Source organism: Heliangelus exortis, chromosome 2 (assembly GCF_036169615.1).
Source record: "Heliangelus exortis chromosome 2, bHelExo1.hap1, whole genome shotgun sequence".
In the NCBI taxonomy this organism is placed as follows: Eukaryota; Metazoa; Chordata; class Aves; order Apodiformes; family Trochilidae; genus Heliangelus; species Heliangelus exortis.
Window position 1 is genome coordinate 132,702,384 of NC_092423.1, and position 13,116 is coordinate 132,715,499.

Sequence of the window (13,116 nt, forward strand, 5' to 3'; positions counted from 1 at the left end):
GCCTATCTAAACAAATAAAAGGAAATCAGAGAAAAATAGGATCCATAAAGCTGTGTATGTGCATATGGTGTATACAGCATTGCAGCTAAATGCAACTGAATGCAAGAGAGACAACACAGTGCAAATAATTTCTAGGGAAAACTGCGTCAGTGATCTGAGACAGGATACTAAAATGTGTGGTAGGTGAGAGTAAAGCTGCTAAATCTTGTGGGAAAAAACTAATGGGTATAGGATACAGTTTCTTAATTCAGAGATAACACAGTAATGGACAGCTTTCAAATTATTTAGCTAGCTAGAAGCAATGTGTTTGATTCTTTGGGGTAAATTGTAATAACGATGCCCAAAAGTAACAGAGTTACAGAGTGAGTAACTATCCACAGGTTTTCTATGTGGTATTATGGGAGCAAATGAATCAGACATATGCTTGTGATGTGGAGTCAGTGTGGGGGGGAAGGAGAGAGACACCAGATGTTCCTTAAGAAGCAGAACTTCCTCCTAATAAAATCAACATACTCCTTCACTCCTTCTTGGTTTTCATTCAAAAGAAAATTTCAGGAATGTCCTGCGCAGATTTAGATGTCTCAGGAAAAGGTATGTTCAAAAGGCTTTCATACACTTACTTTACTGAAGGAAAACAACTATAAAAACAGGCAGCAAAGAATGGAACAGAATTCACCCTTTTCCAGCTAATCTTTTATCATAGAATGCACTGCCTAAACAGAACAAGTGAAATATAATCACAGAATGTCAGGGGTTGGAAGGCACCTCTGAAGATCATCAAGTCCAAGCCCCTGCCAGAACAGGATCAAAACTAAGGCAGGTTACTAAGAAAATCAGTAACTCCTATTACAAGAATAAAATTGCAGCCAGAAGGACAAGCTGTTGCCATTAGTCTTATTCTGGCACATGATAAATTCTGATGATATTTTTGAGCGATTTATGTAAAAAATATCACTGCACTTCAGATGGCATTACTGCATGGAACTAGCATTATGTGGTTGGTCATTGAGCTGTTCTTCAGTCTTCTTCTTCCAGATGTCTGAGCAGCATCATTTTGTTGAGATCCCTCAAAAGGATCCTTGTATCTTACATTTCTTCATGTCTAAATATTGCATCTGGACCTCATAGCCTATAAGTAAAAGCCATGAAGTCTTTGGAATTAAAAGCTGGTGCCAAATTAATGTAATGGAAGCACATGACACGCATTAATTATGTTTTCAATCAGGCAGAACCTATGCATTATATAGTCACTTTGGTGATTAAGGAATGTGAGCTTTTTTATGCCTGAGGCTTCCCCTATGGCTTTCTAAAGTATGTGGATCTTGCTATAAATATGAGGGATATAGCTGGTCATAAGGTTTCTACATAAAGTCTAAGGTTTTTTGATGTTGATCAAAAAGCAGACATTTTTTTGTGTTGATAATCTGAATTAATACTTGAATTAATTTGAAATCTCTGTTCTGTTGTGATTGTTGGAAGGTGTATGACACAACTGAACTTTAACAAGTCTATATATTCTACCAGAGGGACATTTTATGTTACTGTGAACCAATATGGCAATGTAAAAAAGTCTGTTTTGAACTGGAATCTGGTTCAGCTGTTTCTGAGTAAGTATCAGCAAGCTTCTTACAGGGTACAGTACATTAACAACATGATAAGGATTTAATGACTGTTATGAAAATACTAGTTACAGCAAAAATGGATAAAAAAAAGATAAAGAGAAATCTGCTTGCCTAAGATTCAAATACCTGATGAATAATCAATTTTCTGATTACCTTTTGTAAGCAATTATTTGTAATTTGTATAATTTATTCCTCTGTGGAGGATGGGATTAGCTAATAAATACTACACAGTCATCAATTATATTGTTTTCCACAATCAGTTTCAAAACACATGATGAAAGAATACAATGTTAATGAGATGATGACAGTGTCTACTGAAAATTAACTTTGTTCAACACCATATACTGTGAGCACCCTTAAACTGCTTGGGTGCCTGTATAGCTGTGCACATGCATGCACATCCACCAGGGGCAGAATTAATTTTCACAAAATTTCATAAACAGGATGTTCTGTTTATAGTAACCCTCTATTGACCAAATAAGTATGGACTGGAGATCTGGAGGTCATTTCATGTTTATATGATAAGGTAGCCTGTATATAGTGCTGTGTAATTGGAGCTGAAACTGAAGTTCTTCTGTAAGCATGACATACATTTATCCTCAAGGCCATATTTGAAAACTGTATTGATATTTTTGATATTGTAACATATACTGATATGATATGTTCCTGTAAAATGGACCATTTCAACATCTAAGCATAAATATTATATTTTGGGAAAATAAGAAAAATACAAGTTGAGTTTTAGAGTATATATTTTCGTAATGCTAATCCTCACACTGCTTTTTGAAAAATAATTCTAGCATAATTGAAAGTTGGACTGTTGATACAATTTTTCAGAGAAGATGAGTAATTGCAGGCAACAAAATTCAAGCCACAGGAAGCTGATATTTGGTGCTTCGAAAAGTGTCAAAAAAATTGTGACATGCTTCTAAAATTGGATCAAATTATTTTTCAGGATGAGGCTAAGTTTATTTTATGAAGCAGAATGCACTCACTCATTTTATACTCACTTCTATTGAGTTTCATAGGCTTAGGATGCATTTTTGTAACTACACTATGTACACCAGTGCAGGACACTTGTGAATCAATTATTATTATTATTAATTTCAGTGATGTCATAGATTTGATTGCATGTTTTATTTGTTTCATGTTTCTATCTTTACTACCTAATTTATATGATGGTATCAAGATTTTAAAAATCTGTCTAGAAAAGCAAAAATTGCATTCTTCTCAGAGGCTTCTATAAAAAAGTGAAAAGGACTTGTTGACCTGTTCAACATACAACTGGTATGACTTGTATTAGATACTAACCTAACAATCAAAAATACAATTTATGTAACTACAACCTATACCACAACGGAAGAAGCAAAACCAGGCCAGATGGTGCAGTGGCATCTGACAGGAATGACTTGTCCTTTTGAAAGTTTTTAGATTTGACAAGAGAAAAATTAAACACAGTGAATGTTAGATACTTAAATGTTATTAAATTAAGCCTAAGGAGCAGTGCATAGGATTTCATGCAGTTATGCTTAAATGCATTGTAGGGGGAAGCTGAGGTACCCAGATCTAAGACAGCTATGCAAATGTTCTCCTCAGTCTGTTAATTTTATGCAGCTTCAAGAAAATTAAATGAAAAATATATTGAGACAGATTTGAAATACTAATAAAGAAGGAGTTTGACTCAGTTTACTACCAGGAAAGCAATTCCCCTAAAAGAGAGGCTGTAATGGCTTCCTATCTCATTTGGTGTCATTTTAAGAATCATCAGATACAAAACATAACCTATACTTGAAGTATCCCAGTCCATAACCAGGGACTACTGTGTCCCCTGGTGCCCCATGTTTATTCTCTCTTGTCCCTTCAGTATGACTTTTCTCCTGAACAAGGAACAGTATCAGTGGCTGAGGTGTAGATTGGCCCTCATTTCATTCTAATCTTACAGGGAGCTGGTTAGTAACATCAGAAGTTACCTGTTTTGTTCTACCTGCTGAAATAAAACATTCCAGGTTTGCCATTTCTGAGGCCAGTAGACACATGATAGCTTCCTTCTTGCCAAGTGTCCATTCTGAAAAAAGGATATGGTATTGTGAAACCAGTATGGATAGACACACTTATCCCAAAGTTCTTTGTAAAGAACATTCTTTAAACACACCCATTTACTTAGTGTCACTTACTGGTTATTTTTTTCCAACTTCTTCCAAGTTTATCCTGATACTGAATTGCCCTTTTAAATCTTAATTGCAAAAATATATTTATGCAACCATTTTTACTTCTAGAACTGTGCACTTCCATACTTATTGTGTAAATTAGTGGGTTAATAGGGAAATATGCTTGAGAATGTGGGAGTTCTGCATGCCTCAGTTCTAGTTCCTCCTCCGGGGACTGCTTGTGCATTCTGCATTGTATTTAATTTTTACTGTAACAGCACTGGAAATAGACTGCAGTCTGTTTTTCACTGCCTTATGAGTTCAGCTCTTTCACTAGAAAACAAAACAACAAAAAACAATTACTGAATCATTTTACATTAGTACACATAGATTTCATTAAAAATTGAGAGGTTAGGCTTTTAAGAGTGTTCTAATTCAAATCCCTATTTTAGCCACTCATTATAGGTTTCACAACAACATAAATGGTAGAGTCCCCACTGGACATAGTAATTTAGAATACTTAACAAAGGCATGCAGCATCCTCATAACATCAGATGTGAGCTGTCATCTCCAAAATGAGTAAGGAAGCTCAAATGAGGTATTTGGTTCAAACTGTCAAAATTACATACTTGCATATAGGTTGCTTATGTATAAATGAACACTAATTCTGCATGACTGCCAAATGATTGAAGTCAAGATTTTCACCTTGAAAAGCATATACAAACCACATTTCTCACAAAATAAGACAGGGGGGGTTGTGTTAGGCCCTAGTGTATTTTTGCCTGCAGCTTCGTAGCACTGGAAATTTGGCAAGATAAATAGCAAGATGCCCGTACCTTGTACACCAGGCATGTCAAGTGGCCAAGACTGAAGGAAGCTTGCACAGCTCTTGTTGGCATTTTGCCTGGAATTAGTTTCTGCGATTTGAAGTTATTTTCAAAAGCAAAGATATGTCCCCAAACAAATTATAGGTCATTCCCACTTGCTGTGGTTTTGTCTTGTTTTTTTCTCCTTTGAATACTTTTATAAATAATTTTGTGTTCAGACCCTGGAAATACTCTTTCTTCACTGTGTCCACTTCTGTTTGACCAAAACTGATCCCTGTTCTCTCTTCCCTACACCTCTTGTTCTCTTAGGATGCAGCTCAGACAGCTCCCTGACTGCTCTGGTTTGGGACTTCAGGATGTAGCTACAAGACCAGATTGTGCTCTCATTTACATCTACAGATTAGCATAATGTGTTACAAAGTGTTGCACCATAAATGCAGGCATATTCTGTCAGATATTTCTGTATCTACTGAAGGTGTTTTGGTGTTTAATACTGATATGAAAGCATCTCCACTTGTGCCACATTTTCACTATCACTGAGCTAACACACTGATACTGAAGACAAAGAGGAAGGCTGCAACTTCCTCCCTCCCCTTCCTCTCTCCATGCCACTTCTGCTCACTCTTCTGTTGCTTTGCAACTTGTGCTTCCACAGTGTTTACACATAACTCAACAAGATCTGGAGATATGAAGAGTATAATATTAACCCCACAAAAAATAAATATTTTTGGATAAACAAAAAGATACTTTTAGATGGATCAGCTTACTGCACAGTTCATGCTCCTGCCAAATGAATGCTGGTGTATGCTGGTAGCTCAAAACAGGCACAAGCAGTTTAGAGCAGGTAGGGCCAGGTCAGTTTCAAGGGCCAGTTTTAAGAGATTGTAAAGTTACAGGGATACATTTATGCACTGGTATCACAGGCCTGAAAATAACCCTGGGAGAGATCCTTGTTGTACACTGAGGTAGCAAATGCAAGCTTATTAGCCAACCCCCCCAGCGAAATCCTGCTGTTTCTAGACATTGAGGACATAAAGGCAGTATGACCAAGCTTCTGGAAAGCTGCTCAGAATAATATAAGTATAAAAAATAATTATAAATATTGTAACATGTATTTATATTTGTTTTAGGTTTATGGCGAAAGTGACACACATTGTTTATGTACATAGTGTTTATGTTGGTTCTACCAATTATAAAGTCAAGGAAAAAGCTTTTCAGAAAAAAATGTGGCCTAAAAATCTTAAATCTGCGTGTATTAGAGTCAGTTTTCAGACTGGAGGCCTTTGTCAAAAATCTTGCAATCATAGGTGTTGTATAACTAAGCAGAAACAGCATGTTAAAGCTCATAATAGTACTTCTGAATGTTTGTGTTGTCTCCTAAAGGTCTGACTGCATTCTTCCCAATGTAATAATGATAATTGTATTACTTCAGTGTCTTGAAATTTTATCAGTAGTCAATTAGTGTCACACATCTTAAAAAGAGTGCTATTACCTCTTATGAGAAGGTATGTGTCTAGAATACTGGTGAGCAAGCCAGCTCAAAGTTTTGAAAAGTGCTGAGCACCACAGTTGTAACCTAATGACTGGTGCAAAGATGTAGGTAAATTTTGCCTAAAATACAATCAACAGGGCAAAAGAATAACTCACGGCAGAAACACTGTAATGAAATGAAAACTAATTACAGTGTTTAGGGCAAGACAGGCCTGGTAGGCAAAATAGTTTACATACTAAACATCTAGTGGTGCTTAGGCCACGCAGTGACTCTGCAGTTCCTGATTTATTCAGTAGTCCTAGAATAGCCAGATCACAGCTCTATTTCTACTGGCAGACTTCAGCAGGAGGGAGGCATGGAGGGAGAGCTACTTCTGCTGAAAATTTCTTGTTGTGTTTCAGTGAAAAGATTTTATTTTAAAAAAAGTCTTGAACATTATTATCTCCCAAGCAGAAACTGATTTAAGTAGTAGAAAGGTTGATTTGAGTATACTGCTTACATCAAGTAACCCTCAGAAATCAGCACTCCGAAATGCTGACATTAAACTCTGATTTAATTGAGCATCTGCTACAAGTGAATAGGAGTTGAGATAACTCAGCACTTTGTTCCTCTGTTCTGCATCTACACAATAGATTTGGTTCAACTCAAGCATTTTTTATTAAACAATGTTTTCACTTGCAGCTAGATGCAGCACATAATTGCTTCATACTCAGATTAGAATGTAAGCACATTAGTTTACAAGTTCTGCATTGTTAAGATCTATGGCACAGGTAGTAAATGAAACGATATGGCTGTTCTTCCAGCCTCCATGCATGCAGAATGCACATCATAATCTTGATCATGAGAGTCAAAGCCTGAGATGCCTTTCTCTGTTAAACTGCTGGATCATCTTCTGGTCTTTTTTTTTCTTTGAACCTTAAAAGTTCTAGTATGTGTGATGACAAAGGACAAGTGAACACCAGAAATCAAACACCGTTTTTTCAAAAAGAAAAAAACATTTGTACATTTATAAGTTCTGCTGAAGTGATGTGGTTGAGTCAAAAGCTGAACCGGGTATTAGTGCTGGGCTAACACTCAAAGGAGGATGAGGGGACATGGCTGGGCTAACACAAGAAGGACAGTGGTGGCCAGGATAGCTGGGAAGTCTGAGAGTGAGGGATCAAAAGCGGAACAGCAAAAGCACAGTGTTACAGCTGGTCTTATTTTACAGCTGCAGGGGTAAAACAATGTCCATGACTGCGAGAAAATGTAAAAGTAACAGATTGCCTTGATTCTTGTTTTTCATGGTTCTCAGTAAAGGGAAGCTGAGACACAAAAGCTGAAAGTTAACAGAAGGCTTTGCAGCACATCACTGTAATGCAATGAGCTTTCACGAGACGTAAATAAAAGTCCAAACTGCGGATAAATTCGCAAAGATGTGGCCAAGTGGCCTGAGACTGGATGGAAGGTACGTCCCAAGCGTTCTGATTACAGAGGCCGTGAGGAGACCCAGGCGCCCACCGCTCCCCTTCGTGGCCGCCAGGAAATCGCCCTTTGGGCAGACACCGGGGAGGGCACGGCGAGAGGTTTGGGAAGCCGTCTTCTTGGCGGCGGGGAAGCGCTTGGGAGGCCCGGGCCCCCTGCGCGGCCCTGTGGGAAAACAAGGAGCCTCCCAAGGATGCGCAGTAGCCGCGGGCGGAGCGACCCACTGAGGCGACACCGCCCCTCCGCCGGGGGCCGGCCCGCACCCGCCGGCCCCGCGGGCCTGCCCTGGCCGCGGGCACAGCCCGGTGGAGGGCGGTGGCCGCGGGCCCCGGGGCTTCGGTTGTCACCGCCCGCTCCCCTCAATGCCCCGCGGATCGCGCCCAGCGCCGGTGGTGGCGCCGCGGCCCCTTTAAACGGGGGCGGGGCCAAGTCTCAAAGTTTGCACAAGTTGTGGAGCGGGGCCGGCGGCCGCGCGGAGCTGCGTGTGCGGCCCGGCCATGGGCTCCCCCGGCCGTTAGGACTCGCCCTGCCCCGGCATGGACTACCTCACCTCCTTCACCGGCAAGGGTGGCCGCTTCTTGCGCGGCACCGCCAGCCGTCTCTGGGGAGCCGTGCCCGGTGGCTTCCGCCAGGTCCGCATTCAGGACACCCGGAGCCGCGGGGAACCGGGCCCTGCCGAACCGGCTCCAGGTAGCGGGGGGCCAGGGGGGCAGAGGGGCTGAAGGGTGCGCAGGTGGCAGGGGCAGCGGCAGGTCATGAGTCTCCCCGGGCACCGGGTTCGGATTCTCGCCTCTTCTGAGCCTCCCTGGAGGGGAGCGAACTCTGGGGGAAGCGAGACCGTGCAGGAGGGGGAGAGGCTCCCTTCCCCAGCGGGGAGTGTCCCGGGGCTCCCGTGCTGTGCCACCGGGGCTCGCAGCCGTGCCGAGTCGTGGCAGGCAGACCCACAGGAGGCTGGGTGACCCCCTCTGCTCCCGGGGCCGCGCCGGGCGGTATCTGAGGGAGGAGACGGGGGTGGAAGACGGCGAAAGGAGGGCGTGGGGGGGCCGGGAGATGGGCCACGGCCTGCCCGCTGCCGGAGCCTGCTCCTGCCGGAGCTAAGGCTGTGCCCAGGAGGTCTGGAAACAAAAAAAACCAACTTTGCTCTTGCTGCATGTCTTCCCGATTTTAGGATCTGGGGTACTACATTTACGCGTGTTCCCCGCGCTGACACACACACACTCTCTTGGTACTTTTATTGACCAGGGTGAGGGAAACAGCGGATTAACTCATTGCTTTGAGATGTCCTTTATGCACAGAGTGGTTTCTGACTCTCAGGTGCTCCTGAAGAACAGGCAGTAGTACTTTGGAAGTAGGTTTGGTGATGGTAGGGGCAGAAGAAGTACATCTGCCTTTCAGTGGGCAAATGGGTCCATCAGGAGGCAGTAGGTGACTCCTTTTCTCCTGTGCCTGGGAGAGAGCTGCTTATTGTCATCCCCTTGTTGGACTGCAATACGGTTATTGTAACTTACTCGTGTGAAGTGAGCACCTAGATTGCAAGGTACCATGAAAACTGGAGAGGTGGACAGGGAATAGAGAGAGGACTGGGCAATAAGGTCACTAGGGAGGTAATGCTAGTGATTGGAGATTATTTTTGATCTGTTTTAAGCTGTAGCTGGTAAAACCAGGATGGTCTAAAGAGTGTTTTGGCCATGGAAAGAAAACGACATATGAAGTTCAGTTTGTGACAGTGCTTTCTAAAAGTCTGGAGAGAAGAATGAGTAGTAGATATTTTCCCTTTTCCTTTTTTTCCTCCCTGTTTGAAGAAGCTGCGTGCTAAGTGGGTGATTGCATACTTGTCCTATTCTGTAAGTAAGGGTATAGTCAGGCCTCTACTGAAAGATAATATTAACAACCATTAATTTTCTTTGCTACTTTAGGTTATATTGGAAAAATAAAGTTGTTTGTTTGTTTCTCAAGAAAACCAAGGTCTTGCTACTTACTGTGGCAGGCAAGGCAATAGGAATGCCCATGCAGTCTAAGAGATACAGATGATGTCTTCTTGTGTGTCTTGGATCACACACTGAAAGGATAATTGGTAACCAGCTACTCTTTTTCTTTTTTTGTTTCTCTCTCCCCCAAGACATACAGGAAGAGAAAGAGACAGCAACTTGTTTTTCATCACTATGATGAAGTACCTTGAATAAAGCCTCTAAAAACTGTTAAAGGCTTGTTGGCAAAGGTTACTTACACTCTTTCGCAGGAACAAAACAGCAGTAAAACTCTTAAGGATCTTCTGGGTTCAGCAATTAGTCAAAAGCATCTCCTGTAATACATGTGATTTCTTAGAGGGATAGGTTCTCTATGACTGTTCTTCTGCTCTTGCTCTGGGACAAAGGATTAACCTAGACTGCATTAGAATGTTTTGGTTTTTCCCTGGCTTGGAGCCAGAAGTGTACTTCCTCAGGTACTCCCATAAGGTAATGCTTAATATTTGCATTAATGAAAAGGGACTGCAGTTCTGGAATGCAGAATGGGTTTCTGTGTCCATAGAATTTGATGTGCCTTTTTGACACAACCATGCTTTGGATTTTTCCTCGCCCAGGCAAATCACATTGTGCAAGGCAATTAGATACTGGCCTTCCCCTACTGTCTTCTCCATCATGGGGTTTCTGCTGACTTGTGACTCTAGAATTCTTCTTCTGGCAAGAATTTTGTGTGCTTTCACATATGGAACCTGTGACCTGGTATTGGTTGCTGTGGAAACTGTAACAATGATTGCAATACTTAAGTTGAAACCAGCCTCTGTTTTAATTAGAGGTGGGTCCCCTGATACTAAGTTAAACTTTAATGATGAATTGTCATTACTCCAAATGCAGTATTTGGGATTCACACTTACCTATTAGTTTAGGGCTTTTCCCACTTAGGACATTCTCAAGGATCTTTCCACCGTTCGTTTTATTTGCATGGTTCAGTTCCATTACTTTTTAAATTAATTATTTTTCATAAATATCTTAAAGCCCAGTTCCCACATTTCTGAAACAAAAACTCAACTTTCTACAACAAAGTATCTCTAATTTTTTCATGTAATATTAGTAAATTTACATTTGCCATTTTCTTGCATGCATTTCTGAACAGTTGAACAGTTGCACTGTAAGGAGGCAAGTCTTGTCAAATGCTGTACCTTAAATCACTGTTCTGAGCCTATGCACTACTTTGGGTACATGCTGAACAGGTTATAGTATTTCTTAGGGATGAAGGAGACACTAGGAGACAGAGTAGAGAAGCCTGTAAACCAGTTTAACCAGTTTACATTGTTTGTGTCAGGAGCCAACTCTAGGAAGCTATTTTGTCTTTAATGATTGTGGTGGAGGATAAAAATACATTGAGAACCAGAAATTCTAGAGAAAGCATCTGGCTTAAGTAAAGGCGCTACCAATAATTTCAGAGGATAAATATTTTAATTTTTTTTTTTTTAAAAAAAAAGGTTTTGTGGGCTTTGAAATATACCTTCTAAAGACAGTCTATTGATTATTTATAGAAAAAGATAGTATGTATTTAAGGCCTGGCTTTACTCAAAACTTTAGCTAGAATAGAATATAGCTTTCTTGGGTTTTGGTACATATTTTATGTGTTAACATGTTGAAGTTGCAAGCTTTAAGATGCAACTTAGACATTTGGGGAATGTGTGATTCAGGATCATGTTTACTGCAGAATTAATTTGAATGTTCAGTTTCATTTGAGTCTCATCTATGCAAACCTCTTAAATGAGTCAACAGCATTATTTGTCTGCTGCCTAAGGGGGAGTGTGGCCAGCAGAGTGAGGGACATGGTTTTTGCTTTCTTTGCTGCACTGGTGAGGCTGTAGTTTGAATGCCCTCATGGGTTTGGTGCACCACTGCTAAGGAAGACTGCTGAAAAACTGTAGAGGGTCCAGCCAGCATATTTTGGACAAATTACCTTCAATGAGGGACTTGGGGATCTGGCAAAGAGGAGACCAAGTTGCCTTAGAGGCAACACTTTGATTTTGTAACACAGATAACACTTTGATTTTGTAAAGATAGTTGGAGTCCTGTGCTTCTTCCCTTCTAGACATTTTTAACACACTTCTGTATTCTGTATCCTCAATTCATGAATGAAGAGAGACACTGCACAGGCAGTCCTGACTTACTGCAGCATGTCTCTCATTAGTTACAGAAGTTGAAGAAATGAAAATCAGTCATTCAGAACTCCTTGTTCAGAGGATCCTCTTAATGATTCTCTCAGGGAAGTTGTTCTAGCTGCCTTCTATTAAAAGATTTTGGGTTTGTTGTTTTGTTTTTCTCTTCCAGGCTTAACTTGATGGTTCAGTTCTGAACCATGTGGCCTGTGGGTTTATTTACACTTTTTTCTTCTCAGCTTTTGGGTCTTGATTAGTAAGAGAACCATACACATTATATCCAGTAAGCCATGTGGCCTGTCAGTCTTCTGTTCTGTGGTGAAGGTAGTGGCAGTGCATTCTAAAGATAATTGTGTAGAGCCAAGTTATGGTACATTTATCAAGTTCTAATTTAAAAGTTGGTATCTTTCTTTCTAAAAACCTGTCAGAATAAAGCAGATGTCAGAATAAGGTAGGTGATTTCCTCACTTCTTCTTTATTCCTTGCTTCACTTTTAAGACATTAACAGCTGTATGATGAAGTATGAGAGAAGATTCAGACTGGAGAGACAGACTTGTGCATGCTTTTTTGTACATACTGTACTGGATGCAGCACATGTGAAATGTACCAGTACCCTTTATAAAGACACTAATGCTTTGCTTTCATGTCTGAAAATACTTCAGTTGGTACATGAATAAGAAGCAAATGTGATCTTGGAATGTATCAGGCTGGTGACTCAGTCATCCTGTGATATTTTAATGTATGCACAATCTTCTTCTGACTTAAGCACTACTGGTACATAAAGATTCTTAACAATTCCTTGGGTATGTGATGTTAAATGGTCTTTTACTTCATGTTAGGTTTGGTACAACTACATCTTGCCCTTCTCTTTCTCTGAGTTTTGGGGCTACAGAATTCCTTGTGTGTCCTTTAACCTAGCCTTTCACAGAATCACTAACACTGGTGAAGACCTCTAAGATCATCACCACCAGCACCACCACCATGCTAGCTAAATTTGTCCTCCACATGTTTTTTTGAACACCTTCATGGATGCTGACTTCACCACTTCCCTGGGCAGCCTGTTCCAATGCTTGACCACTCTTTTAGTAAAGAAATTTTTCCTAATATCCAATCTAAACCTCCCCTGACACAACTTAGAGCCATTTTCTCTTGTTCCACATCTTGTTACCTGGGAGAAGAGACTGACCTCCACCTCACTACAACCTCCTTTTAGGTAGCTGTAGAGAGCAAAGGTCTCCCCTCAGCTTTTACTTCTCTAGACTAACCAACCTCTGTTCCTTCAGCTGTTCCTCTTTGGACTTATTCTCTAACCTGCTCACCAGTATTATTGCTGTTCTTTGGATGTTCTCCAGCACCTCAGTTTCCTTCTTGTAGTGAGGGGTGTAGAACTGCACACAGTATTCAAGGTGTGGCCTCACCAGTGCTGAGT

General features: G+C 40.9%; 1 protein-coding gene across 12 annotated transcripts in view; it reads left to right on the forward strand.

The window, feature by feature from the left end:
• Nucleotides 1-13,116, forward strand: part of OXR1 (oxidation resistance 1) — a 251,657-nt gene that overhangs the window by 167,884 nt on the left and 70,657 nt on the right. The window contains exon 1 of one of the 12 annotated variants that reach the window (XM_071738193.1): nt 7,917-8,242. The exons of 8 other annotated variants lie outside the window; for them this stretch is intronic. In XM_071738193.1, the coding sequence (XP_071594294.1) occupies nt 8,089-8,242 (154 nt within the window). In that variant the 5' untranslated portion in view covers nt 7,917-8,088. Of the gene's footprint in view, nt 1-7,916; nt 8,243-13,116 lie in introns of those variants that run through there. 3 more of the 12 variants (XM_071738194.1, XM_071738197.1, XM_071738199.1) reach the window with 3 other exon arrangements.